General features: G+C 49.3%; 1 protein-coding gene across 2 annotated transcripts; it reads left to right on the top strand.

The window, feature by feature from the left end:
- Window positions 1-964: 964 nt before the first annotated feature.
- On the top strand, window positions 965-27,607 carry SEPSECS (Sep (O-phosphoserine) tRNA:Sec (selenocysteine) tRNA synthase). Of its 2 annotated transcripts, XM_032958409.2 has the most exons (12): window positions 965-1,180; window positions 8,920-9,034; window positions 9,598-9,752; window positions 10,616-10,734; window positions 13,217-13,375; window positions 14,140-14,293; window positions 15,028-15,130; window positions 16,382-16,511; window positions 18,095-18,186; window positions 19,349-19,442; window positions 19,942-20,023; window positions 24,459-27,607. In XM_032958409.2, the coding sequence occupies exons 2-12, from the start codon at window positions 8,921-8,923 to the stop codon at window positions 25,069-25,071; spliced, it is 1,815 nt and encodes a 604-aa protein (XP_032814300.2). In that variant the 5' UTR covers window positions 965-1,180; window position 8,920; the 3' UTR covers window positions 25,072-27,607. The 2 variants fall into 2 exon arrangements, with proteins under 2 accessions (XP_032814300.2, XP_075924468.1); XM_076068353.1 differs by lacking the exon at window positions 9,598-9,752.
- Window positions 27,608-27,681: the final 74 nt, after the last annotated feature.

Below are 27,681 nucleotides of genomic sequence, written 5' to 3'. Positions count from 1 at the left end.
TCACAAAGACGTGTACAAAGATCCCCCGTATAGCCAAAACAGATTGTTGGGGCAAGTGCTGTAAGCAAGCACCTATGAAGGCTGGAGCGGTATACGAGGTGGTGGGTGACCAGAACCACGCCCGGCTGCCTTTATCTCCCCAGTTGGCGATGTTTACAAAACACCAGGTAAGGGGCCGTCCATAAATGACGTCACGGCGTCACAAAAAGTCACACCCCCCCTCAAATATGACGTCACAAAGCTCTGCCCCCCCCAATATATAACATGCTTCAAATGGCTTTAAACTATTGTCATTGTGCGTATTTAATGTGGCGCTGCACTCTTGTAGAAAACATTTATTAAAATGTCTTTAATTAAGTAGAACGTGTTGTCTATATTTAAAGTTGCGCATTTTGATGTGACGTCACATTTCTCAAAGCCCCCCCCCCCTCGTCACACATCGTCACAAATGTCTGACCCCCCCCCCCCCCGGTGCATGACGTCATTTATGGACGGCCCCTAATCATTTGAGGCCGTCGACCGAGGGGAGGCCCGTGACCGGTTCAGAAAATCGTCACACAACAACCACCATTCGCCACTAAATGGCGGTGACCTTACCACGGCGCCTGTGCCAGGCTAGGTGCACGTTAAGGCCACGTGCAGTGTCGAACGCCCGCTGGCAGGAGGTTACGGAACAGACCATGGGTCGACTGATTTGCAGTGTAAATTTTGTGGATTTGTTCTCAAACACCGGTGTGTTCCTGTACTAGTAACGATTTGGCATGTTCTGTTTACGTGACAACCCTTACTAATTAGCTGTCGGGTGGTGGCGGATTTAACGACACATTTATATTTACGCGACCTCACCCAAAAAAACTTTTTGTGGATGACTGAGCTGACTGGGCCGAATGCAACATGTGTGCCCCCTACTATGTCAACAAACACGTGTACACGCACGTACACGCACGTGACCTCGTGTACAAATCAGCACGTGACCTTCGCCCCCGCCGCGATCACGTGATCCCCGCAAGCTGAACCCGACGTCACCTCGCGGTGGAAGCTTAAACTCCCGATTAAAATGTTTACTCTTTTGAAATCACAACTTTCAAAGATAAGCAACTAAAAGACATTGGCACCGCGGCGCGGCTTGAAGCGCTTTCACGTCCTGCATTCGCTAAATATCGCGGCGCTGAGCGAGCAGGTAAGAGGCTCTTCGGGGTAGGAACGGCGCTCGGATAAAATCCCGCCCAGCAGAGGCGAGCCCTGCGCGGCGGGACGAGGAGGCCCAAGGTCGTGGGGGGGGGGGGAGCGGCGTCCCTCTGATGCCACAATTGTTCCAGTCGGTGTACATGCCCCCCACATGGGTTACATCCAACCCGTGTACATGCCCCCCACGTAGCCTTTACAAGCCTGTTGGCGCTATTAGCGAGCAGCTCTCAAGACCGGCACGGCGCACGCGAGGACGGGGAGGTGAACAACCACTCACGGCTTTCCGTGTCCCGTCAGCGCTGATGCCAAACTCGGCGCAACACGCGTTTGTGTGTGCGTATGTTGAACTTCTTTCGCACCGTAAGTAACCAACCGTGCTAATCGGAGGTGCGGGGGAAGGACAACTAAACACAAAACAGCTAGTCACAAGAAATGAGTTTTAAATCGAGACTATTTAAAAGCGCATAGCTCCAGCGGTTGCCTAATATCGGAAGGAAGAGCGTGCACATTGGCCAAATCGCCTGCAATATGTCACATCTGTGAAGCTAAGCGGGTTTTTGAACCTGGATAGCGCTTGGGTGGGCGACCACCGTGCACGAACAGGATCCTGTAGGCTGCTGCTGCTGCGGGGCCACGTGATGAGCAGCAGAGCCCAGGGCAGTAAAATTGTACGGTACTGTGCACCAACGTCTATGCTCCCCACCTTCACCGACCCGCACAGGCCAGCGTGGTGAAGTATAGTGAGGGCACCCCGTCGTCTGGCACGGTAAAGGGAAGCAGTCATCCACCAGTGGATTGACATACAGGAGATGCACTGTACATGTAAACATTCAAATGCATGCCGTCGCAGTACCGTACTCGGTCCAGGTTGCAGTGACACTGCACAGTGCACACTAAATTGATTCAATGGACAGCCAAGGCATACTGTAGAGAATCATTTGCTAAGCTAATTGTTAAATCAATAAATGAAACATGAGAATAGGTTTTTACCCTTTTTGGCAATAAAACAGGTGTTAAGATGTAAACACACACATAGATACCCTTTGCAAGCAATCAAGTCTGCATTAACCACACGTACTTGTGGTGACAATGCAAACACACATGCCCTGATAATAACGTATGCATTGCCTTTGAAACTGATTGGCCTGTACCAAAGACAGCATTCTTCATGGCCTTGTCGCTCCCGTGTTTCAGACCAGAGAACGCCAAAAGACGAACAGTGCAAAGACGATGCACGTATATTACAGGACCTGTTTAATCAACATGTGTGTAGTGGGTTCACGAGATAAGGAGACGGTGGAGTAGAGGCAGCACTATTTAACGTAACAAGGGTTACACTGGAAGGGGTAACGGCCCCTTCACCCGTATACACGCTGGGACACCCTCTAGGCTATCTAGCCTAACTCCTGTAATCCCAGTTCCTCCAGCTACAGGCGCTAGAGGAGGCTATCTGATCTGGCCCTGGTCAAGCACAGATCACGGCACCCCACCAACCAGACCAGCCCTTAAAAGGGCTCCGGCTCTGAGGCTCTGGGGCTGCACCACTGGCTTACCCTACCGGCCCTCAAAAGGACAGCGGTCAGGGAAGTCCCAGGATCTATCTAGCCGGTCTTCCTTCACTGGTTCTTCATCCTTGGCCCCAACACACTGCCCCAAGCTCTCTGGCTCCCCGCCCTTTATACCCATACACCACTGAGGGTGGGGCTATAGCGGACGTGGTTGTAGCCACCAAGGTGTGGCTGTGTGTTACCTTCCCACACTGTGTTTCTTTCCCACAACACCCCTACATCACCCCCTCCCGTACAGCCCGCAGCCGTCTCGGCTGCAACAATATTCAACAACAGCACAACAAAACCCCAACTGTGCGTGCCTCATAACAACCAAACGCCCCAATAACTAACCCAACCCACCTATACAAAGATACACTATATACAGCATATACATTTTCCCCCCACCGCATTCAACCAGAGTCACCCGTCAGCGCAGCAAAAGGAGACTTAACAGGTGAGTAAAACAGTGTGAACAGAACAAGTGCAACCAGAAGGCAACATTACAAAAACCGGCGTGTTTTGGCGCGAGTCCGTTTTGCGGGCCCATCGTAGGGGGGGAAACCGGTCGGGCCGGCGGTGGGCGCTGTCCGTTCGGGTGCGCAACCCTCTGAAATCCCGGGAGGACAATCCCTGTCCCCGCCGGGTGGCGCAGGCGACTGGGAGGCCGTCATTCTCGAGGCACCTGAAGATGGAACAGTTAGTGGCCAGAGAAGTTTTCCCTTGGTCAGTCAGCAGCCGTTCGGGAGCACCTTTGTCGAGGACATAGCCCTGGACAAAGGCCTCGGCGATGGTTGGCGAGGGGCCATGCCATAGGCCACCGAGTAAAGTATTTTACGCCAACCAGTAGGTACTTATAACCCCTAGGGGTCGCAGGGAAGGGCCGCAATATATCGAGTGCGACGAGTTCGTTAACTCGAGAGACCGTAATAGATTGTATTGGCGGACACGCGCTCCTCGCTGGTGGCTTTCGTTGGGCGCACTGAGTACATGCACCCAGGAGGTCATCCACATCCCTTGCCATGCCCGGCCAGAAGAAATCCAGCTGGAGCATGGCAAGGGTCTTGTGGGTCCCTAGGTGCAACAGTCGCTCGTGAGCAGCCCACACGGCCTTACCCCTCAGAGCGGAAGGTACCCCCAGCCTGCGACGGTGGGCCTTCCCATCCCAATGCATAAGGAGCCCCTGGTGCAGCCCGAATGAATAAACCCCCGTCACCCCCCTCATGGAACCCCCTGCGTGACGACGCAACGCGAGGAGGGACGCGTCCTCCATCTGGAGGCGCTCCCATTCCGTAACAGATAACCCCAGCAAGGAGTCTCCTTCCCCCTGCTTGATAGGACCCGCAGACACGGTCCTTGGTGGCGGCAGCAAGAATTGGAATATTTAAATTTGGGCTGTCATCCAGCGGCTTACAACGCCCCAATCCCATGAGACAAGCGCAATCTGAGGCGGGTGGCAGGCGAGGCAGCGCGTCCGCATTAGTGTGTCGAACACCCTTCCAATATGTGGTTGTGAAATCATAGTCCTGAAGGACCTCGAGCCATCGAGACAATTGCCCCGAAGGCTGTTCCACCCACAAGGCATATTGCAATGCCGCATGGTCTGTACGGATGGTAAAGTGCCGGCCGTACAGATATGGCCGATATTGCTGTATAAAAAATACAATGGCTAACAGCTCCCGCCGGGTGACGCAGTATCTCTGCTCCGCCGGAGACAAGACCCTACTGCCGTAGGCCACAACGCGCTCCACACCACCGACAACCTGCGAGAGCACACCCCCTATACCCGTATTGCTGGCGTCTGTATCGAGCAGGAAGGGTTCAGAAAAATCGGGGTAGCTCAATGGTGGGGCCCTCACGAGAGCGTTGCGAAGGGAACGAAAGCGACCTCCTCGACCTGACCCCAGTGAAATTTCACTCCCTTTGCTGTAAGGGCATGTAAAGGTTTAGCAATGGTCGCGAAGTCCGCAACGAACCGCCGGTAATAAGATGCGAACCCAATGAAACTCCTGACCTCAGCCACCGAGGTGGGGGTCGGCCAGGAGCTGAAAAACTTGAGTTTTTGCGGGATCGGTAGATATGCCCGATCAGCTGACAATGTGCCCTAGATACCGCACGGATACTTGGAGCAAGTGGCACTTCTGTGGTTTGAATTTTAAATTTGCAGCACGCATTTTGAGGAACACGGCGCGCAATCTCAAAAGGTGTTCGTCAAACGTTTTGCTAAATACAATTACATTGTCCAGATAGATCAGACAAATGTCCCATTGAAGTCCAGCCAAAACCAGTTCCATAAGGCGCTGAAATGTCGCCGGAGCGGAGTGTAATCCCATAGGCAACCGGTTAAATTGAAATAGGCCATGTGGTGTACGGAATGCAGTCTTTGGTCTGGACTCGTCATCCAATGGAAGTTGCCAGAACCCTGACAAGTCCAATGTAGAGATAAATCGTGCCCCTGCTAGAGCATCCAGAGAGTCGTCCATTCGGGGGAGTAGAAATGCATCGGCCACCGAGATTTTATTTAGGCGACGAAAATCCACACAAAATCTCAAAGACCCATCGTGCTTTTTCACAAGCACTATGGGTGCCCCCCACGGACTGGTGGAAGGAGATATAATTTCCGCAGCCAACATGTCGTCCACAGCCGTTTTAACATGATCCTTTTCGGCAGGACTCAACCGAAAAGGATTCTGACGTACCGGGGCATTTGCACCCGTGTTGATGTGGTGTCGCAGTAAATTAGTGCACCCAATATCATATTTGTGCTTGCTTAAGACATCAGCGAATTCACTCAAAAGGTTCCGTAATCCGGCACGCTGGGAGTCGGATAGATCATTTGTCCCTGCACACAGTGCATCCATCCAAATATCGTCCTCAATGGAACGTGGCCGAGTTGGAGGGTCGGTCCCCACATGTCCTATAACCGTTTCTTCTACGGGTACCGGCGTCGCATGTGCAAGCACGGTCCCCTGGGGAACCACAGCCGTCTGCGCCCGACATTAAGGACCATAATGAACGGGTCATCGCTCCCCTTCACAATCGTTTGAGCGGCCACCAAATCTAGCCCATTTTCCCTAGCCTTGGAGGGCCCTAACAGAACGCCATGGTCCGAAACACCCAGTGCGAAAGGTCGACGCAACCGAAGAGGTACGAGCATTTGCGCACCCGGTGGCACCCGTACAGTACGAGTGACGAATGCCGGTATCGTCGCGTAGGCCGTCCTTGCGGTGATGGGGGAGGGCGGGAACGTTATACGTCGGCCCGAAGGGAGCTCAATGCATCCCTGGTCAATCAATATTTTAATCGGCATTTTGGCCAAAAAGTCTGTCCCCAACAAGCACGGAACCGCCAGCGAGGATGAGACTAATATTGGCCCAGATAATTTGATATCCCCAATGCAAATTTGTGCTCGGATTTGGCCGATGATACCCAACGAACCCCCGTTTGCTGCGTAACACGGAACGTCGACTGGCAGCAAGGGGCGGCTCTGAACGGGGAGGATATTATAGATCAAATCCTTGTCGATGCCCCCGTATAGACAAGGACACGCACCTCAACTTCATCGATACGACCCGCAACAACGGACGAACAGGCCGACGCAGCAACAATTCGGTGAGCCAATTCAGACAACTGACCCGGCCTGAGCGCCCTCTCGACCCCGCCGAAACCCGACGAACCGGTGGCCGTACCACGAGATCCGTACATCGAAGCGCGTGAGGTAGTGACAGGTGTGTGCACAGGCCGAGCATGTGGGGTGCCGCCACTTGCCGGAGTTTGATGCGAAGGCTTGAAGGCTGAAGCGCCGTCCGGCCGGGGTCCTAGCGGTCGCTTCACCCGTATACATGCTGGGACACCCTCTAGGTTATCTAGCCTAACTCCTGTGCTCTAAGTTCCTCCAGCTACAGGCGCTAGAGGAGGCAATCTGATCTGGCCCTGGTCAAGCACAGATCACAGCACCCCACCAACCAGACCGGCCCTTAAAAGGGCTCCGGCTCTGAGGCTCTGGGGCCGCACCACGGCCTTACCCTACCGGCCCTCAAAAGGACAGCGGTCAGGGAAGTCCCAGGGTCTATCTAGCCGGTCTTCCTTCTTCACTGGTTCTTCATTCTTGGCCCCAACACACTGCCCCGAGCTCTCTGGCTCCCCGCCCTTTATATCCATACACCACTGAGGGCGGGGCTATAGCGGACGTGTTTGTAGCCCCCAAGGTGTGGCTGTGTGTTACCTTCCCACACTGTGTTTCCTTCCCACAACACCCCTACATGTGTATTCCTTGAATGCATTAATTGAGTAAGCAACACATTGTTTAATCAGTTAACTGGAGAATTGCTGGAGTGATTGGTGGAATGGTTGAATTGATATCACAAATCAATGCATCGTTGGGTAAATTAGGGGCCGTCCATAAATGACGTCACACACCTGGGGGGGGGGTGGGTCAGACATTTGTGACTTTGTGACGAGGGGGGGTTTGAGAAATGTGACGTCACATCAAAATGTGCAACTTTAAATAAATATAGACAACACGTTTTTCTTAATTAAATCGACTTTTTAATACATGTTTTCTCCTACAACAGTGCAGCGGTACATTAAATACGCACTACAATGGCAATAGTTTAAAGCGATTTTCGACATTTTTTATTTGGGGGGGGGGGGGGCAGAGCTTTGTGACGTCATATTTGAGGGGGGTCTGACTTTTTGTGACGCCGTGTGACAAGGGGGGGGGGGGGGTCAAAAATCGTCCAAAATCGCGTGACGTCATTAATGGACGGCCCCTTAGTTGAATTGATAATTGTTGAATGTGAATGGTTAAATTTATGGCTCAGTTATTTGTTCAGTCAATCATTAAATTGACTAAACAATGCATGATTACATTCATGAACAATTAAATTAACTGAAATTGTATTGACTTCAATTACTGTTTTGGATCAGTGAATGGTTTAATCAATAAACAGTTGAATCAATGATTGGTTGACTCAACGGTTGAATGTATATTTGAATTGATGAAGGGCAAAGTAAACGGTTGAATGAATGGTCATATTGATAAATATGTAATGAGCAACTTCCGCGACACGTCGTGTAGAGGGAACTTCTTTTTTACTCACACTGGGCACAACACAGGCCAACACTTATTCTTTCTCACACGGAGTACAACACTAGATATTAACGTCTCTACTGGCTACACAAAGCCGATCACTCGGCATGGTCCCATCGCCCTCACGCCGCTAGCTGGCGGCGTGACAATGACGGCAGTGGAAAACACGCAGGAGATCTTCCACGTGGCCGGACGGCGGAGAGAGATGTCGGCAAGCAGCGACGCAGCCAAGACCCAAGACCCCACACACGAGCCCCGAGCCCCGGGTCTGCTCCCCCTTCTATCTCCCCAGGCGTGGCTAGGTCCCCACTCCGGCCACGCCCTCTCGTGGAACCTTCGAGCAGGTTCCCGGAGTATCTTGGCTAGCCCCACCTTATACCTTAGCCCCAGATACACCCCCCTCTCTGATTGCTGTTACTTAACCGTGCCCGTACTCGTGATTCCCCTTCCAGGCCAGCAGGTGTCACCCTGCCATTACAAATATTTGAATCAATGAATGGTTGAATCAGTGAATGGCTAGAATGACGAATAGTTGAATTAATGCATGATTGAATTCATAAATAGTCACAGTAATGAATAGCTGAAACAATGGATGAATTAATGAATATTCAGTGATACATAGTTGAATGAATAGGTGGATACGTGAACGGTTGGATCAATATATATATTCAAATGAAGTAATATTCAAATAAATGTTTGATTCATTGATTGAGCAGTTTAACTGTACATTTTTAAACCCATGCAACCAGGGGCGGAGCCAGGATTTCAGGCCAGGGTGACATTCAACAAATTTTTATTTCAAGAATGATTAGAGAGTCAGGCTGTTGAACTAGACGCCATCGGTTGGCGACACACTCTGACAATGCAGTTGCACAGAGTCCGCCACACCGAGTGTCGTACACTTATATGCAGAATGTCACCCCTGTCACCCCCCTGGCTCCGCCCCTGCATGCAACAGTTGAGAATCGGGTTGGCAGATCGTTTCGCGTGTTTCTCCCCAGGATGTTTGTTTGAGCGGTTTACCTGTACTTCGTTAAACCCATGCACAGTTGAGAATCGTTTTCGCGGGCCGCTCCGCGCGTGTCTCCCCAGGATGAACGAGGTGAACGCGGCACTGTGCGAGGATCTGGTGCCGGCGTCATATGCACGCCAGGGCCACGAGGCGCGGCGCGCACACGAGAAGGTCGTGCGCGTGCTGCTTGAGAAGGTGTGGCACACGGGAGACGGGGTCAGCGGAGCGACGAAGGAAGCTATGGGGGTGCTTTTGGCACGGTGGTCGCACGGCGGCCGCAAACATCGTGAATCTTTGAATAAGACCTCAAGTTACATTTTTTGCAGTGACAAATGGCAGTAGAACGCATGAGAGTAGACGCTTCCACTGTATCACGCCGTGCACTGAAAATAGAAATCAGAATGTGTCTTTGTATACGTGTATGCGTGTGTGTGGGTATGCACAGCGTATCCATGTATATGTGTGTGTTGCGCTTAGTGCGCTGCGGTACAAATCTGGCGACCCAATTTCGATTCCCGTTCAAAGCCAACAACATTGACGATTATCTGAACTGGTCATGGGCCTCCCCTGGTTCGACTGAGCCTCAAATGAGTACCTGGTGCGATGTGTAAACCGTGCCACTAAGGAGACAATGCCAGCCGGGCATTGTGCTGGCCACCCCCTCGTGTAGCATGCCAGCCTTCATAGGTGCTCGCTAACATCATTTGCCCCAACAGTCTTAAGGCTATACGGGGGATTTTTGCCTTTGTCATGCACAGCGTAAGCTGCCAGAGGAAGGCTGGGAGGACCAGACGATCGAGCTGCTGCTGCAGGAGCTGTCCGTCATGGACTCCAATAACTTCTTGGGAAACTGCGGCGTTGGGGAGCGTGAGGGCCGTGTGGTTTGTGCTCTCGTGGCCAAAAGACATTACAGGTGAACCGCACTCAAAGACAAATATCCCCAATGTAACTTAAACAGACTAGGGGCAAGTGCTGTTAGCGAGCACCTATGAAGGCCGGCACGTCACACGAGGGGGTGGGTGGCCAGCACCATGCCCGGACACGCATACAGACAAACGTACTTGAACGATAGGTCAGTTTTAATCTTCAATATAATTCAGGGACTGTTATGTCTTGGTGTGGTGCCTTGCACCTATCTTGCATTTGGTGTTGACACATCTCTAGGAATTTATATACTTGTGCAATTTGTACTTTATACTTTATTTTTTGTGACTTGCTTACCTTTTCTCCATCTTCTCACTCATATCACCTTTTGTATTGTTGATGTAATTTTCTGACCACCTGCCCCTACTAAAGATTCTGATTCTGAGTTTACAACAGCACGTCACATGGAATTTGTTTAACAGTCATCAGGTGCATACAGCATGGAACGAGTTAACTTGTATTTGAATGGGGAGGAGTAAATTTGCAAATGCAGAAAGACATAGCGTGGTCGTGGGTCTCGAGGGCTGGAGTCTGGGAAACCCTGGTGTAGGTTTGTGTATGGGGAGCATTAGTTGGCGCACTGCACTCCGAACCCAGTCGCCCGAGTTTGATTCCCGCTCACAACAACCAACTTCACTGACGAATATCTGAACTGGACTTGGGCTTCCGCTAGGTCGACTCAACCTTAAATGAGGACCTGGTGAGACAATGACGGCCGGGCACAGTGCTGGCCAACCACCCCCTTGTTTGCTGCCCCGACCTTAATAATAGGCGCTTTAAGAGAACTTGTCCCAACAGCATGTTCAGGGTCACATTGGGGATTGTTGTATATTTGTGTGTGTGTGTGACAAGGATGATCCATGGCATCGGAAGGTCAGGTGACATCACAGCTGTGCAGCCCAAAGCAGCCGGCTCAAGTCTTCTCAGCAAACTGGCAAACTCGGTCGCCTTGGACGTGATAAGGACCAGCGGTGAGTAAGGCGTGCGCATGCGTGCGTACAACAACAAAGATCTCCCGTGTATCCTACACAGGCTGTTGGGTCAAGTGCTCTTCGCGAGCGCCTTTGAAGGCTGGAATCGCACATGAGGGGGTGGGTGGCCAGCACCACGCCCGATCGCCTTTGTCTCCCGAGTGGTGATGTTTACACATCACACTATGTACTCATTTGAGGCTGAGTCGACCTAGGGGAGGCCCAGGACCGGTTCAGATAATCATCACTGGTGTTGGCTGTGAGCAGGAATCGAACTCGGGTCGCCGGGATCATAGTGCAGCGCGCTAACCGTTACACACATATACATTGATATGCTGCACATACCCACACACACATACATCAATACACACACAGGCTGTGTGTGTGTATCCACACGATCCCCCCTGTGTGTTCACCAATACATGTGTTTACCCCGTGTGTCTGTGTACGTATCTTTCCATTACACCCATGTGCGTATATATCTGTGTATCTGTGTACACGATGACGTCGCCCAGTGGTAGCTCGTTGGCCGCTTATTGCAGAGGTTCATGGTTCCAATCCCGCAGGCCACCCCGGTTAATACTGCGATGTGCATTCATTAAGTTTTCCTATAATGCCACGTGTTTTCATAACGCTGATTGAATATAACACCATTAATTTATTAAAGAACACATTTTTTATAATGAACAGAACTACGTCGCGTGAGTAGGAATAAGCGGTCGTACAGCTGCCTCGGCGTAGCATCACCCAAGGCAGGTTGCTGCTTGATGCTTCTAGATGCTACCCACACTCCTCAGTATTTGTTCCACCTGCGTACACATCTCGTGTGTCGTCGCGGACGGTGCTTTATCCCATGTAATATATTATTTATTTTAACGCGGTGTTCGTCAGGAACGCAACTACTACTGCGATATAGGAGAACAGACTGTATTTACTGTAATATTACCACGCGCCTTCTGCTTCACAGTGGACGTTAAAGATCATGCGTGACATCATGCAAAACGAGGAGGCCATTGTGTGCTGGTGTCATGGTTGAATTTTTTTCCAAATTTGAAAAATAACCCTTTACACTTAGCAACATTGCCCCCTACTGTAAAACCACTAAAGCCTGTGTCTGTGGAGCGCAGCAGCATCTTCCTTTTAGACTAGTGCTATCAGAATAATAGCGCCAATAGAAAGTGTGCTAAATTATTACAATTGTAGTTGTATTAATTGTATGGTTAATGGGTGGTTAAGGGTTGCTGTCACCGTAAATGGTGGGGGAGGGGGGGGACTCAGGGTGAGATTGAAATGGTAGGCAGAACCAAGGATATTTTATTTTCTCCCCGAGGGGTGGGGGGGGGGGGTGATCGAAGGAATGTCAGGGGGAGGGATGGAGATGGACAGTAGGTTAAGGGGCATGGAGAAGTTTTCCACTGTCAAAAGGAGGGAGATAATGGGGCCAAAACAGGGGAGAAGAGGAGGAACAGGCGAGGAGATATAGGAGGGGGGCATCAAGGGACTCGGGGCATTATAGCAGGGAATGAATTGAGAGAGGGCTGTGGGCAAATGTGGGCTGAGGGGTGAATCAAGAATGGACCCCCCAACCTCATGTCTGCTCTTACTCTACAATACATATGTAGTGAGTCCAACTGAGTCGCAGACATTGTCTTGGGAGCAATACTATTTATTACATCAACTAAACACAACATAACGTAACATACACTCGGGTGTTGAACGCCCATCGAACCACGCTACGGCAGAACTAGACACGGTCCCGCTATCCCGGTCCGGACCACAAGGTGGGTCCCGGACCGAGTGGCTAGAGGCTTCTTCAACCCGACATGGATATTCTTCACCAACAACCCGAAGAACCCCAAACCCCTCACGGGGCCCCCTCTATACCACGTGGCAACCCAGCGGCCCCCGTCCACCGGTGGCCCCCCTCCAATATAATTCGGTCACGTGTCGGCAGGTCAACCAGCGTATCATGCCCCAACGTAACCCTGGCTGGCTAACACTCGCTCCCTCACCGGGAGCCCGCACCGCACACTGTACGTGATGCCTCTGCACTAACCAGCGATCACCCAAGCCCCGCTAGGGCTGGTACTACGCCCAGTAACCGGGCTGCACATAATGACAACATATTATCCACCGTGGCCTCACAAGCCCTGCACCAAACAGTGAAATTCACAGTCACTACACAATTATTACACATCTGTGCGCTTGTGTGTGAATGTGTATGTGGGCTTCTGTGTGTGTGCATTCGTGTGTATGTGTGTGCTTGTGTGTGCGTGCTTGTGCATACATGTGTGTGCGTGCGTGTGTGTGCATACATGTGTGTGTGTGTGTGCATTTGTGTGTATATCTGTGCACGTGTGAGTGTGTCCGTACGTGCATGTCCATGCAAGTGTGCGTGTTTGTCTTTGTATTGTGCAGGGGTGTGCATGCATGTGCTTGTGTGCGTGTCTGTGTTTGCGTGTATGTGTGCGTGCGTGTGTAGGTGTGCGCAGTGCGAGCGCATGCTTCGTGGTGCCGGTTGCCACGGGCATGGCGCTCTCGCTGAGCTTCACAGCGCTGCGATCGCACCGCCACTCCGCTCGCTACGTGCTCTGGCCACGCATCGACCAGAAGTCCTGCTACAAGGCCATGCTGTGTGCCGGTAAGGGCCGTGTTGTGTGCCGGGTGAGGGCCGTGTTGTGTGCCGGGTGAGGGCCGTGCTGTGTGCCCGGTGACGGCCAGTGAGGGTAATGCTTTGTGCTGGTGAGGGCCGTGCTGTGTGCTGGTGAGGGCCGTGCTGTGTGCTTGTGAGGGCCCTGCTGTGTGGTGGTGAGGGCCGTGCTGTGTGCTGGTGAGGACCGTGCTGTGTGCTGGTGAGAGCCGTGCTTTGTGCTAGCAAAGGCCGGCGAGGGCTGGTGAGGGCCAGGAAGGGCCACGGGGGCTGGGCGGGGTGTAGTGGCGAGTGAGGGTGTAATTAATTATTTGCTTTATGGATACACGTGGTGGTGACCACACCGTCCCCTCCATAGTTGGTGCACCATGCCGGCCTGCACAGATGCAACTTGCTAACAGCACCTTCTCCAGCTGTGTGTGTGGGCTACATGGAAATGTGTGCGTGTCTGTGTGTCGGGAGGGTGGTGGCAAATTCGCTTCAAACCCGGCGGCCCCATTTCGATTCCCATTAACAGTCAGCACCAGTGACAATTATCTGAACCGGTCCTGCCCCCCCTAGGTCGACTCAGCCTCAAATGAGTACCCAATGCAGTCTTAAAAACATCGCCACTCTGGAGACAAAGGCAGCTGGGCGCGTTGCTGGCCACACGGCTCCCTCATGTGCCGTTCCAGCCTTCACAGGTGCCGCTCGCTAACAGCACTTGCCCCAACAGTCTGTTAAGGCTATACGGGGGATCTTTTGTCTTTGGCGAGGGCTGGAGCCCGTGGTGCTGGAGAACCTGCTGGAGGGGGACGAGCTGCGCACAGACCTCGGAGCGCTAGAGGCGGCCGTGGTGGAGTTAGGGGCAGATAACATTCTGTGTGTCCACTCCACCACCTCCTGCTTCGCCCCACGCACTCCCGACCGGTACCGCAGCATCAGCAGCAGCATCATCAGTAGCATCATCATCAGCAGCATCATGAGTAACAGCATCAACGGCAGCAGGAGCATCATCATCATCATAATCAGCAGTGTCATGAACAGTGTCATCAGCAGAAACATGAGCAGCAGCATCATCATCAACAGCAACACCATCATCAGCAGCAGCATCATCATTGTAACTGTCATAAGATTTCCTCTCTCGGACGCGTTACCCCCTCTGGCTGCCTCTCCGTCTCTTCAAGCCGTGAGCTGTTCTGTCTCACTTGTCTCCACACTCACTACGATGGTCCCAACCTGTGCACATTGACGATGATGTGCAGTGATGATGTTGATGATAACATTGACGATGATGACGATCTTTGATAGTGATGATTTTGTTTAATACGTAGTAGGCTGTCGCGAACAATATCCATAATAAAGGGGGTTTCTTTGGGTTAGATTGCGTAAATGTGTCGTTAAACCCGCCATCACCCAATACAGCCAATTAGTAAGATTTGTCACGTGAACAAAACATGCAAATTAGTTACGAGTTCAGCACACCAGTGTGTTGGAGAGTAAACCCACAACATTAATAATTCGAGTATGACGTTTTACGCTTGTGATTATAACCAGCCTCATGGCGATTGCCATAAAATGATGTTGATGACTATGATGTCGATGATAAGGAAGTTGATGTTGATGATGGTGGTGGTTGATAATGGGTGTGGTTGCTGCATCAGTTTGGAGGAAATCGCTGAGATCTGCAAGCGACACGGAATCCCGCACGTCGTCAACAACGCGTACGGAGTGCAGAGCAGCAAGTGCATGCACCTCATCCAGCAGGTGACTCCTTGTTTACCTCCTCACTCACCTTATCCAGCAGGTGACTCCTCGCTCACCTCCTCACTCACCTCTTCCAGCAGGTGACTCTTCCTCCTCGCTCACCTCCTCACTCACCTTTTCACTCTCTTAATCCAGCAAATAACTGCATCTCTTCGCCCACCTCATCATGTACATAAATTTACGTTTGTGCCTCTGCGGTGAGTGGCGGGGCAGTGGTTAACGCACTGCGCTATGATTTCCGCTCACGGCCAACATCGGTGGCTCCTACTGATGCTCCTGCTGTTGTGGAGTGACTCAAGCAGCCAGCTATGGCTGCAGAGTTTTGGTGGTGCATGTTGTTTATGTCGTTTATTGTGAAAATTCGGTCACAGTTCCTCTGATCACTGTTACATTGCTTTTATGGCTTTATTTTGGTTATTTCAAAAAGTTTTTTGGTTTGGCTATGTTTGTTGTAGTACGGAGTTAGACTGATGGCCTTAATCTAAGTTGTCTTGTGGTTGTTGTTGTTGTTGTTGTTTGACTTGCATCCCACTGGGATTTTTGCACACAGCGTTGGTGTATGGTGCTTTTTCTGGAATATTTTGCTGGTTTTTCCTGGATTTTCTGTTTGCACATAGTCACATAGTCACTTTAAGATATTTTCTTGTTCATGTTTTTGTCTTTTGTTTGTTGCGGTTGCACCCAACTCAAGAGCCGAATGGCTGACAGGGCTATACCAAATAAATGAAACTGAAAATGAAATAAATGAAACTGAAAATATCTGAACCCAGTCCTGGGCCTTCTCTAGATTGGTCCAGACTCTGGGGATACAAAGATGGTCGAACGTGGTGCTGCTTACACCACCCCTTCTTAGGTGTATCGTGCCGGCCTTCATAGGTGCTCGCGAACAGCACTTGCCCCGACCGCCTGTATAGGCTATATGGGGGATCTGTGTCTGTGTGTGCTTGTGTGCGGTTGCAGAAGTGTAGTGTGTTACGCTCTGAACCCGGCGACCCGAGTTCGATTCCCGCTCACGGCCAATACCAGTGACGATTATCTTAACCAGTCCTGGGCCTCCCCTAGGTCGACTCAGCCTCATATGAGTACCCGGTGCGATGTGTGTAAACTTCACCACTGGGGAGACAAAGGCGGCTGGGCATGGCGCTGGCAAACCAACCCCCTCGTGTGCCATGCCGGCCTTCATAGGTGCTAACAGCACTAGCCCCAACAGTCTGTTGAGGCTACACAGGGGATATTTGTCTGTGTGTGCAGGCTGCGCGTGTTGGCCGGGTGGACGTGTTTGTGCAGAGTCTGGATAAGAACTTCATGGTGCCGGTGGGAGGTGCGATCATCGCTGGCTTCAACCGCGACCTCATCGCTGACATCGGCAAGACCTACCCAGGTACGCGGCTACAATGAGCACACATGCGCGCATGTGCATGCATATGCATGCGTGTGTCTGCGTGTGTCTGCGCCATGTGCATGTGCACCGTGAGTTCCGCAGGCGTAGCACGGGCTAGGGAAGAGGTGGGTGAGTGTGTGAGTGAGTGTGTGAGTGGGTGGCACCTGCCCCAAAATCTGGTAAGGCTATATGAGGGATCTTTGTTGTTTTTGTGAGTGAGTGAGTGGGTGAGTGTGTGTATGTGAGTGAGTGAATGTGTGTGAGTGTGTATGGGGACCGGTCGTGTTGAGGTTATCGCTCTGCGCTTCGAACCCAGCAACCTGAGTTCGATTCCTGCTCACTGCTAAAACCATTATTTATACTGGTCCTGGGCCTCCCGTAGGTTGACTCAACCTCAAATAAATACCTGGTGTGGTGTGTAAACATTCGCCACTAGGAAGACAAAGGCAGCCAGGCGTGGTGCTGGCCACCTACCCCCTCGTGTGCTATGCCGGCCTTCATAGCTGCTACTCACAGCATTTTCCCCAACAGTGTGTTAAGACTATACAGGAGATTTTTGTCTTTGTGCAGTGAGTCTAACTGAGTCGCAGACGCTATTTATTACTTCAACTCAACACAACATAACGTAACCTACACTCGGGTGTTGAACGCCCATCTAACCACGCTACGGCAGAACTAGACACGGTCCCACTATCCCGGTCCAGACCACGAGCTGGGTCCCGAACCGCGTGGCTAGAGGCTTCTTCAACCCGACGTGGATCTACACTCACCAACAGTCAAGAAGCCCGAGCCCCACACGGGGCCACCGTTATATCGGCCCGGGCTGGCTCCGCCTCTTGCCCCGCCCACCTTCTTGATCTCTCTGGCCCTTTCCTGAAGGCTCCCGAGAGCTCCTCTATACCACGTAACCACCCAGCGGCCCCCGTCCACCGGTGGCCCCCCTCCAATATCGTTCGGTCACGTGTTGGCAGGTCAACCAGCGTATCATGCCCGAACGTAAGCCTGGCTGGCTGACACTTTCTCTTGCTCCTCACCGGGAGCCCGCACCGCACACTGTACGTGGTGCCTCCGTGCTAGCGAGCGCTCACCCAAGTCCCGCTAGGGCTGGTACTATGCCCAATAACCGGGCTGCACATAATGACAACATATTATCCGCCGTGGCATCGGAAGGCCAGCACCACACAGTGGCATTCACAGTCACTACATTTGTATGTATTTTGGAATTATTTTGCACACTGTACGTAGCCAACCATGCTAATCATGATGCTGCATAAATGTTTTAACATTAACATGTTATATGATTGGTTGATATTAAACGACTATAGATTCCTTTGCTCATGATGCACACATCGAATCGTGCAATCGATGCGTGCATCGTGTTTGCTGTTCACGATCTGACTGCCTGTCTCGTCTGCTCTGTTCCGTTACTTCAATCGATAACTCTAGAGTCAAAGATGTAGCAATTTCAATCTTCATGACCCACCATACTGCGTCTTCCGCGTTTACCAATTGAACTTAATTCACATGCAAATGATGTCCGTTACACGCTGCACACTGCACGCGTCTTTGTTTCTTCTCATCAGGCCGTGCGTCTGCTGCCCCGTCGATGGATTTCCTCATGACCATGCTGTCTCTGGGCCAGCGTGGATACAAACGCCTCCTCGCGGAGCGCAAGGTGCGCCCCGCTGCCGGATGAAAGCCTCGCCGCACCATATCGGCCGCGGGGGTTGTTTGACCGTACTTCACCACGCTGGTCAGTGCGGGCTGGTGAAGCGCGGTGGGGAAGGGGATGGGAGAGAGGGAGGTGGTGCCCACCAACCCCAGGACTGGTTCAGATTTATCTCTTGCTACTGATGTTAGCCGTGGCCAGGAATTTAACTCAGGTCTGCGGGTTCTTGCGCGGTTTGATGCTCGGACTTCCCGTGCGTGCATCAAGTCGCACACGTAGGGATTGGTTGTGCACAGATTTAAACGAACAATATAGCACACATAATCGAGGTTTTTGGGTTAGATCGCGTAAACATATAAATGTGTCGTTAAAACCCGCCACCACCCGACACAGCCAACTAGTAAGGGTTGTCACGTAAACAGAACATGCCAATTTGTCACCAGTACAGCACACCGGTGTGTTGCAGAGCCAAGCCACAACATTTACAAACTTTGTACGACGTTTCGCCAGTAATTACAACTAGCTTCATCAGGCGACAACCAGATTTGTGGAGAAGTCTTACTGTTTCATTCCTTATATAGAGGCGTAGATGTGTTGACCATTCCTCTGCGCTCTTGCACAATGTGGGGGGGGGGGGGAGATTACTGAGGGAACGTGCATTATGCATGTGCATTATGAGAGCCCTTTGAACTTGTCCTTCCTGTCTATTGTTTATTAAAATAGCCCTACCAACGGTAATCCCTATTGAAGTATGCTGCCCTTTGTCAGCATGCATTTTAATAATGTATTATTTGATTATTCGCTTCCACACAGCACTAAGACGGTAGCTATCTGAACGGTTAAAGTTATTTTTATTTCTTTCAATTTCGATAGATTATCTAATTAGTCTTGGCCAGTAGTAGCTAGTTTTGCACAAAACTTCAACATTATCAAAATCAATTTTGTGTCCTTGTAGGCACGCGTGTTCTGCTACTGCTGACAGTTGCATTTGGGAGAATTTAATATTTCTCTGATGTTCTTTTAACGACACATATATTTACGCGATCTCACCCAAAAGCCTCTATTATGGATGATATTGGTCGCGAAAGCCTACGTGTTAAATTTTGCACCCATAAATCTCAATGTCTATGTGTAGGAGATATACACATGTGTGTGTGTCCGTGTATAGGCAATGTACACATACCTGGAGAACAAGATGAAAGTGCTGGCCCTGGAGAACGGAGAAAAGCTGCTACACACACCGCATAACCCCATATCCCTGGGTACGCACACACTGGGACCAAGACAGAGATCCCCTGTTGGGGAAAGTGCTGTTAGCGAGTAGCACCTGTGAAGGCGGACACGACACATGAGGGGGTGGGTGGCCAGCTCCATGCCCAGCCACCTTTGTCTCTCCAGTGATAATATTAAACATTGGTACACACACACGGGCAACGCATGGATACATGGATGTGCATATACGCAAGTACGAACACATGGATATTCATACACGAGTGTACGTGCACAGGTACACACATATGTACACACATGCACACGCACAAAGAAATACAAAGATCTCTTTTGCATCCTGTATAGGCAGTAGGGGGTGAGTGTTGTTAGAGAGCATCTATTAAGGTCTGCGTGGGGCAGGAGCACCATGGTTCCCCAACACGTGTAACCATGTATACGTCTGTGTCTCCATGTGTACCAGTGTATCTATCTGTGCTCGTGTGTATACCTTTTTGACCATATGTATCCGTGTGTGTCCGTCTGTGTGTATAGCGATGTCCATGAGCTCCCTGCCTCCAGCCGTTGTGACACAGCTGGGCTCCATGCTGTTCACAAGACAAGTGTCCGGCGCTAGGTTGGTGCAGTTTCCTATATCGATTCATCGACTCCGGTTCGTTAGACGCGATGCTTTGGCTGCGTGCCGATGAATTTCCCTCGTGTGTCTCGTGTCCCCGTGGGTTCCTGTGCGTATCTGTCCATCCCCGTGTGTCTCCGCGTGCATTCTGTCCCCATGTCCAGAAGTATCTCATATCCACGCGTCTTGTTGTCGCCATGTACCTGGTGTCCCTGTGTATGTGTACCTTATGTCTCCATGTGTCTTCCATAACAGGTTTTTTGGGTTAGATCGCGTAAATATAAATGTGTTGTTAAACTGCCATCACCCAATGCAGCCAATTAGTAAGGTTTGTCACATGAACAAAACATGCCAATTCGTTACAAGTTGAGCACACCGATGTGTTGGAGAGTAATCCCACAACATTTACAATTCGATTATGACTTTTAACCGGTAATTACAACAACCAGCATCATTAGGCGACAGCCAGAGATGTGGAAAAATCCTCCTGTTTCGGTCGTAAATTGAGGGATAAATGTTATGTCGTCACTTGTGAGCCAATCAGGTGCCAATACCAGAGGGGGGGTTAAATATAAATTATAATGGATGTCTATTACACTGTGTAACAATTTATTTTTTGTTCCTGGGTAGTAAGTGATATTTCCTAATTGCTTATGCCTCAAAAGTACAGAAAATGGCTATTATTCCCCACATACTTTGCTTTTGTGACCCGGACATTGATATTTTGAAATTTACCTATTTTCCAGAACATTCCAGATAGATTCAGTGCTGAGTAAACTTGGAGTAAATTCTCGAACATTCTAGAACTTTCCAGTAATATAAATAGTAGTATAAATACAGGGGCCTTAAGCCCACCAGTTCAGTTTAGTTCCAACTGCCTTAGTGGATACATATCTGGGATGCCATCAAGAGGCTGCAAGCATATGGCAGACGCATTTTGCTATGTCTGTGGCCAATTTATCAAGATAAGAGCGAAAAAGTACTCTGTGGAAGCATCTGCTAAGATGTGTAAGGCCTACAAGGCATATTTCGGCATGCCTGTTGGGGATCAAGACAAACCCTGGGGCACCTCATTTCACTTGCGAGCAATGGAAAAAAACTTATTTTTGTAGGATGGTACAGAGGGGAAAAGAGAGCCATGAAGTTTGCTATCCCAAGAATTGTGCGGGAACCCTCTGACAACTCAAGCAATCACTACTTCTGCATGGTGGACCCTTCCAAACGTCGGACTGGCAAGAATGCACCTGCTATCATGTATCCGGACCTTCCTTCATCCATCGCCCCGGTGCCACACTGCCATGAGTTCCCTGTATCCACTCCTCCGGAGAGAGAGCAGCCGTCTTTGGAAGAGAGCAGCAAGCCAGAGAGCGAGGAAGACATTGTAGATCCAGATGACAATTTCAGAGGTGGAGCTGAGGAAAAAAACCCATACTACTCCAACCAAAAAGACCTCAACGACTTGATCAGAGATCTTGGTCTCACCAAGTCCAATGCCGAGCTTTTGAGATCAAGGCAGTTGAACTTGTTAGATGAAAGTGTGCATGTCGCAGATCAGAGGAAGCATCAACCTTTTTGCAGCATCTTCACACTTCAAGATTGGCTCTGCTTCTGCCGCAATGTAAGCAGTCTGTTCGAGGCAATCGGAATCGCCTGTAACCAGAATGAGTGGCGCTTCTTCATTAACAGCTCATCCAGGAGCCTCAAAGCCGTGCTACGCCATAATGGTAACAAGTACCCGTCTCTTCCCCTGGCTCACTCGGTGCACCTCAAAGAGAATTACAAAAGCATCAAGACCTTGCTGGATGCCTTGAAGTATGATGAGTATGGCTGGGAGGTCATGGGAGACTTCAAAATGGTAGCATTCCTGATGGGTATCCAAGGCGGTTTTACCAAGTTTCCCTGCTTTCTTTGCCTTTTGGACAGTAGGGACACCAAGTTGCACTCCCACAGGCAGAGACTGGCCAAAGCGGACCGAGTTCTCTGTGGGGAGGAACAACGTCAAGTGGGAGCCACTGGTGGACCCACGGAAGGTGCTGATGCCACCACTGCACATCAAATTGGGCCTTATAAAACAATTTGTCAGAGCTATAGATAAGGAGTAGGCAGCCTTCAAGTACCTTCAAGACTTCTTCCCTAAGCTGTCTGAGGCAAAGGTCAAAGTCGGTGTCTTCGTCGGACCACAGATAAAGAAGATCCTGGAGTGCAATAAATTCCCCAAGAAGCTCACTAGTAAGGAGAAAGCGGCTTGGGACAGCTTTGTCGCAGTGGTTCGTGGCTTCCTGGGCAATTACAAGGTCGAAAACTACGTGGAGCTGGTTGAGACTCTGGTGAAGAACTACGGCACAATGGGCTGTAGGATGTCCCTCAAAGTCCATATCCTTGATGCTCATGTTGATAAATTCAAGGAGAACATGTGAGCATACTCGGAGGAGCAAGGCGAGCGCTCCCACCAGGATATACTGGACTTTGAACGCCACTACCAAGGACAGTATGACGAGAACATGATGGGAGACTTCATTTGGGGGCTGATTCGTGAAAGAGATTTGCAGTATAATCGTAAATTTTGAAAAGCTACTCACTTCTAAATTTTTTGTTGTAATTTTTTCATTACTTTAGTATAAATACATGTTCATTTTGATTTATATGTTGTTGTTTTCTGACTTTATGTGAACGAAAAAACACAAATTAGCCCGTTTTCTCATTGAAAATAGGTCCATTTCAGAATATTATTGTCCTGGTCACAAAAGCAAAGTTTGTGGGTAATAATAGTCATTTTCTATACTTTTTAGGCATAAGCAATTAGGAAATAACACTTCCTACCCAGGAACAAAAATTGTGTTACATAATGTTATCAGTTGGGTTATTCATAGATAATACAATCAATATACATAATGTATACATTTTGACTTAAAACATTTTCGTGACTGCAGGAATTAATATTCTTTGGTTCTTTTGGTAAAGTCGCGTATATAGAAAAGTAATACTAAAAATAAAGTGAATAAAAATGATAATGAAAAAAATTAAAGATAAATAATTTTAAAAACATTAATGTAGAATGTAGCCTGGTTCTTAATCGGCAGTGAGTGTACTGGCAGTCTATAATGTAGACTGTAGCCTGGTTCTGAACCTCGGTGAGCACTGGCAGTCTATAATGTAGACTGTAGCCTGGTTTTTAACCTCGGTGAGTGTACTGGCAGTCTATAATGTAGACTGTAGCCTGGTTTTTAAGCTTGGTGAGCGTATTGGCATTCTATAATGTAGACTGTAGCATTGGTTATAAAACTGAGTAAGTGTACTGGCAGTCAATAATGTAGACTGTAGCCTGGTTCTTAACCTGAGTGAGCATACTGGCAGTCAATAATTATAGAACGCCAATGTACTTACCAAGCTTAAAAACCAGGCTACAGTCTACATTATAGACTGCCAGTACACTCACCGATGTTAAGAACCAGGCTACAGTCTACATTATAGACTGCCAGTATGCTCACCGAGGTTAAAAACCAGGCTACAGTCTACATTATAAACTGCCAGTATACTCACCCAGCTTAATAACCATTACTACAGTCTACACTATAGACTGCCAGTACACTTGTAGAGACACAGTCGGATGCCTCTGTGGGTTACACAAGTCACGTGACCGGAAGCGTTCCTCGATTGGACGAGCTGGGGCCACGTGACTGGAAGCGGTGCGCGATGGGACGAGCTAGGGGCACGTGACCGGAAGTGGGTCTCAATTGGAGGAAAGAGGGACACGTGGCCGGAAGAAAGGACATGTAGCCGGAAGCAGGGACACGACTTGATCCAGCCAAGGAGCGGGGGGCCCGGGGGGGGCCAAGGGATAAAGGGGGATCGAGGGGAGCTTTCGGGGCTCACCTCGGGGAACCAACGACCAACACGCACGCACATAGAGAGCAGAAGCCTGGGATAAGTTAGCCATGCTTAGAAACAGAACTGGTGTACAGTAAAATATTTAATAAATACGTTGCCTCCTACAACAGTGTGTGCGCTTCAGTTGACACACTACACACTCACAAAACTTAATAACCAGGCTACAGTCTACATTATAGACTGCCAGTACACTCACTCCGATTAAGAACCAGGCTACAGTCTACATTAATGTTTTTATTTTATTTTTATCATTTACATTTTTATTCACTTTATTTTTATTCTTATTTTTCTATCTACGTGAGATTACCGAAATAACCAAAGAATATACATAATGTATGTACATCACACATATTATGGATAATATTGGTCTTGAAAGCCTAAGTGTTAAATCCATGTGTCTTGTGTGTGTGTGTTTATCCCAATGTATCTCGTGTCTCTCCCTATGCATCCTGAGATTTGTCCGTTGCCATGTGTCCCCATGTGCCTCCGGGTGCATTTCGTCCCCCTCATCGTGTCCCCAAACCCCCCCCCCCTCAACTCCCCTTAGGGTGGTCCCGCTGGGCGGGGTGACGCAGACGGTTGGCGGGCGCGAGTTCCGCGGCTTCATGTCGCACTCGCCTTGCTACCCCGTCGCCTACCTCAACGCCGCTGCAGCCATCGGCATGACGCAGGCAGACGTGGGCGCCTTCGCGTCGCGCCTGTCCCGCTGCCTCGATGCGCTGCGACGCGACGCGTGCAGGAAGAGCAGCGGCATCAATTCAGATGGAGACGGTGCAAATGCAAATCCCGGTGACAAAGGTGGTGGCCGGGCGAATTCGGGCAGCAAGGACACCAACCAGGAGGGTGGTGGCGAAGATGCCGACGGTGATGATGATGACGGTGACGATGCTGACGTAGAACAGGAAGGTGACGTCCGTTGTGAAGCCGGAAGCGATGCTGGTGGCAGAACAGGAAGCCATGTCCGATGTGCAGGAAGTGATGTCGGAGATTTAGGAAGCGCTGGTACGGATCAAAGAAGTGATGTCAGAGATACAGTAAGCGATGGTGCAGGTAAAGGAAGTGATGTCACAGATACAGGAAGTGATGGCGCAGATAAAGGAAGTGATCTCACAGAAGCAATTCCAGGGGTTGAGGGGGACAGTGGCGGTGGGGGAGAGTGAAGGTGTCGGAGACCTGAGCGTGCAGCACGGCGCTAAGGAGACAATGGCTGAGAAATGTGGAGCTGCCTGAAGATTAGCTCCTGTAAATGATGGTTACAGTGAATAATTCCACTGGTTGCCGAGACTCGTCTCAGTTGATTAATCTGATTCTGGTAATCGTGTTGATCAAGCGGGCAACTGGAGCAAGACTATTGCAAGCAAGGAAGATAGAACCCCGTAAATTATTTGGTGCTCGTTCAGTAACACTTTCCGACCAGGGGTAGTAGTGAAGCCTTTATACATTGCCTCTGTCTATCCATAACGAGAAGACGCTCTAGCTCTCGCAAAGATGATCCGATAAGAACCAAAATGTAGCATACACTTGTGTCACTATGAGGGACTTGAGGCTCTCGTGAGAAAAAAAAACGGCCAAATTGATAAAAAAATTTGCCTAAAATTTGGAAATATAAACAAGCGCTCGACGGGACTCGCAGGGCGTTCTGCTTCCTGTGCGCTTGGTGGGAGGGACGACCGTTGCCATGTCACTCTTCAAACACCGGACAAGCCCGTGTTGGGAAGCCTTACAGAATCCCTGCATGTGCATGATTTTTGCTTCCTTGTTTCCGATCAAAGAATAATAATATCCATTGCGGGTACTATTAAGTAGCTACACATTCATTTTGTTAAGTTTGTTGACCTGGTTGGCCAGGATTGGGCAAAAACCTAGCCCACTTTTCACACAGGCAACTGGAAAGCGCAGACTAATTTTTACACATTATTACACATTTTGTTAAGTTTGTTGAGCTGGTTGGCCAGGATTGGGCAAAAACCTAGCCCACTTTTCACACAGGCAACTGGAGAGCGCAGACTAATTATTACTAACTTAACATTAAAACTAACAACATATTTAAGAATCACAATAAACCAATACATATATACTCTTAAAAATAATAATTAAAATAACAATGTTAAACTTGAAATCTAATTAATGGTCCTCAAACTATATTCTTGGGTCTTTCGGTAAAATCACATAAATAGGTTCAAAGAAAATAACAAAAAATAACAAAAAGCTATGACGTTTCGATCGCAACACAAGCGTTCGTCATCAGGAAGACAAAAAGAGAGGGACAGCTGCTGAGGCAGACTGTTTTAAAGGGTTAAAATGGGTGTAGCCCAAGGATCATAAACGAAGTAGGCAGGGCTAGTGATGTTAATGTCAGAAATTAGCATGTTAAAGTAAGATCAGAGGGCGACCTCCACGACGAGGGCACGGAAGTGGCTATGTTAATGTGAGAGATTAGCATGTTAATGTAAGATCGGAGAACGGCCTCCACGTGTGCACGGAGGTGGCGATGTTAATGTGAGAGATTAGCATGTTAATGGCGGATCACAGAGCAGCAACGTCGAGCGAGGTGGCTGTTTTAGTATGGGAAAGTTAAGCTGTTAATGTAAAGTCAGAGAGCCGAAAATAACTAACATCGGAAAGTAGTAGGATGGGAACATCACAGCCAGTTACGACTTAAACTGGTTGATAACATCCTTCCAATGATTGCTCAGTTTATACCCATCTTCTCGATTGAAGTTTTGTCTGTGTCTGTATATGTGGATGGCTTCATGAACGAATCTTTGTTGATAGCCAGTGGGTTTGCAAAGTACCTTCGTCTTAGAGAAATCTATTTCGTGTGAGCCAACCACATTAAAACAATGATCAGCAACAGCCGAGGTATTGGTCCTACCGTGTTGCAAATCTGCCTTATGTTCACGAACAAGGTCCGAGACATGTTGCTCAGTTTCCCCATTGTAACTACTGCCACAGACACAGCTTAGTTTGTAGACGCCGGGGTATTGCATGTCAGGGATCACATCCTTCACAGATGGGATCAGATCACGAATTTTATGTACTGTGTTAAATCGAACCTGGATCTTGAATTTGCTCATGATTTTGGAGATCTTTTTGGTGACCCCTGCTATGTATGGCAAGGTGATGGTTTTGATTGGGTCCTCAGTTGGTTCTTTCCCAACGGTTGGGGTGATAGCTTTACGGATTGTGTTGTCTGAATGTGCATTCATTTACATGCTAATTTCTCACGTTATCATCACTAGCCCCGCCCACTTCATTTATGACCCTTGGGCTACACCCATTTTTTAAACCTTTAAAACAGTCTGCCTCAGCAACTGTCCCCCTCTTTTTTCTTCATGATGACGAACACTTGTGTTGCGATCGAAATGTCGTTGTTTTTTGTTATTTTTTTATTTGCTTTGAACCTATCTACATGACTTTACCGAAAGACCCAATAATATGAATTCCTGCAGTAACGAAAGCTTTAAGTCAAGGTCCTCAAACTATCCGAGACACTTGTTCCAGTGCCCAACCAGGCTATTATTATTTAATTTACAAACACCGTGAGCATCAAACTTAACGCCACGGGGAAAATGTTTGCAATTTAAAAGCAGTTACTAGAAGGCAATCGATCTGGGTGAGAATGGAAAGTACATTTTCCCTTAAAATTATAATTTTAATAAATAAAATCTTGCATGTGAACAGCATACACCGTAAGATCTTTGCGTATTCTGTGCTGATTTATATATTTTGGCCTTTTCCCCCAATGGTATCCATCAGCATCGCGCTTT

Source organism: Petromyzon marinus, chromosome 21 (assembly GCF_048934315.1).
Source record: "Petromyzon marinus isolate PM22_M1 ecotype Great Lakes invasive population chromosome 21, UKy_Petmar_22M1.pri1.0, whole genome shotgun sequence".
Classification (NCBI taxonomy): Eukaryota; Metazoa; Chordata; class Hyperoartia; order Petromyzontiformes; family Petromyzontidae; genus Petromyzon; species Petromyzon marinus.
Note: the sequence above shows the minus strand (reverse complement) of the source record. Positions and strands in the feature narration are given on the sequence as shown.

Coding starts and splice junctions, on each gene's coding strand:
- SEPSECS (XM_032958409.2), top strand. CDS start 8,921: ATGAACGAGGTGAACGCGGCACTGTGCGAGGATCTGGTGCCGGCGTCA. Junction 9,753..10,615: donor GTGGCCAAAAGACATTACAG/GTGAACCGCACT, acceptor GTGTGTGACAAG/GATGATCCATGGCATCGGAA. Junction 19,443..19,941: donor GCATAACCCCATATCCCTGG/GTACGCACACAC, acceptor CTGTGTGTATAG/CGATGTCCATGAGCTCCCTG.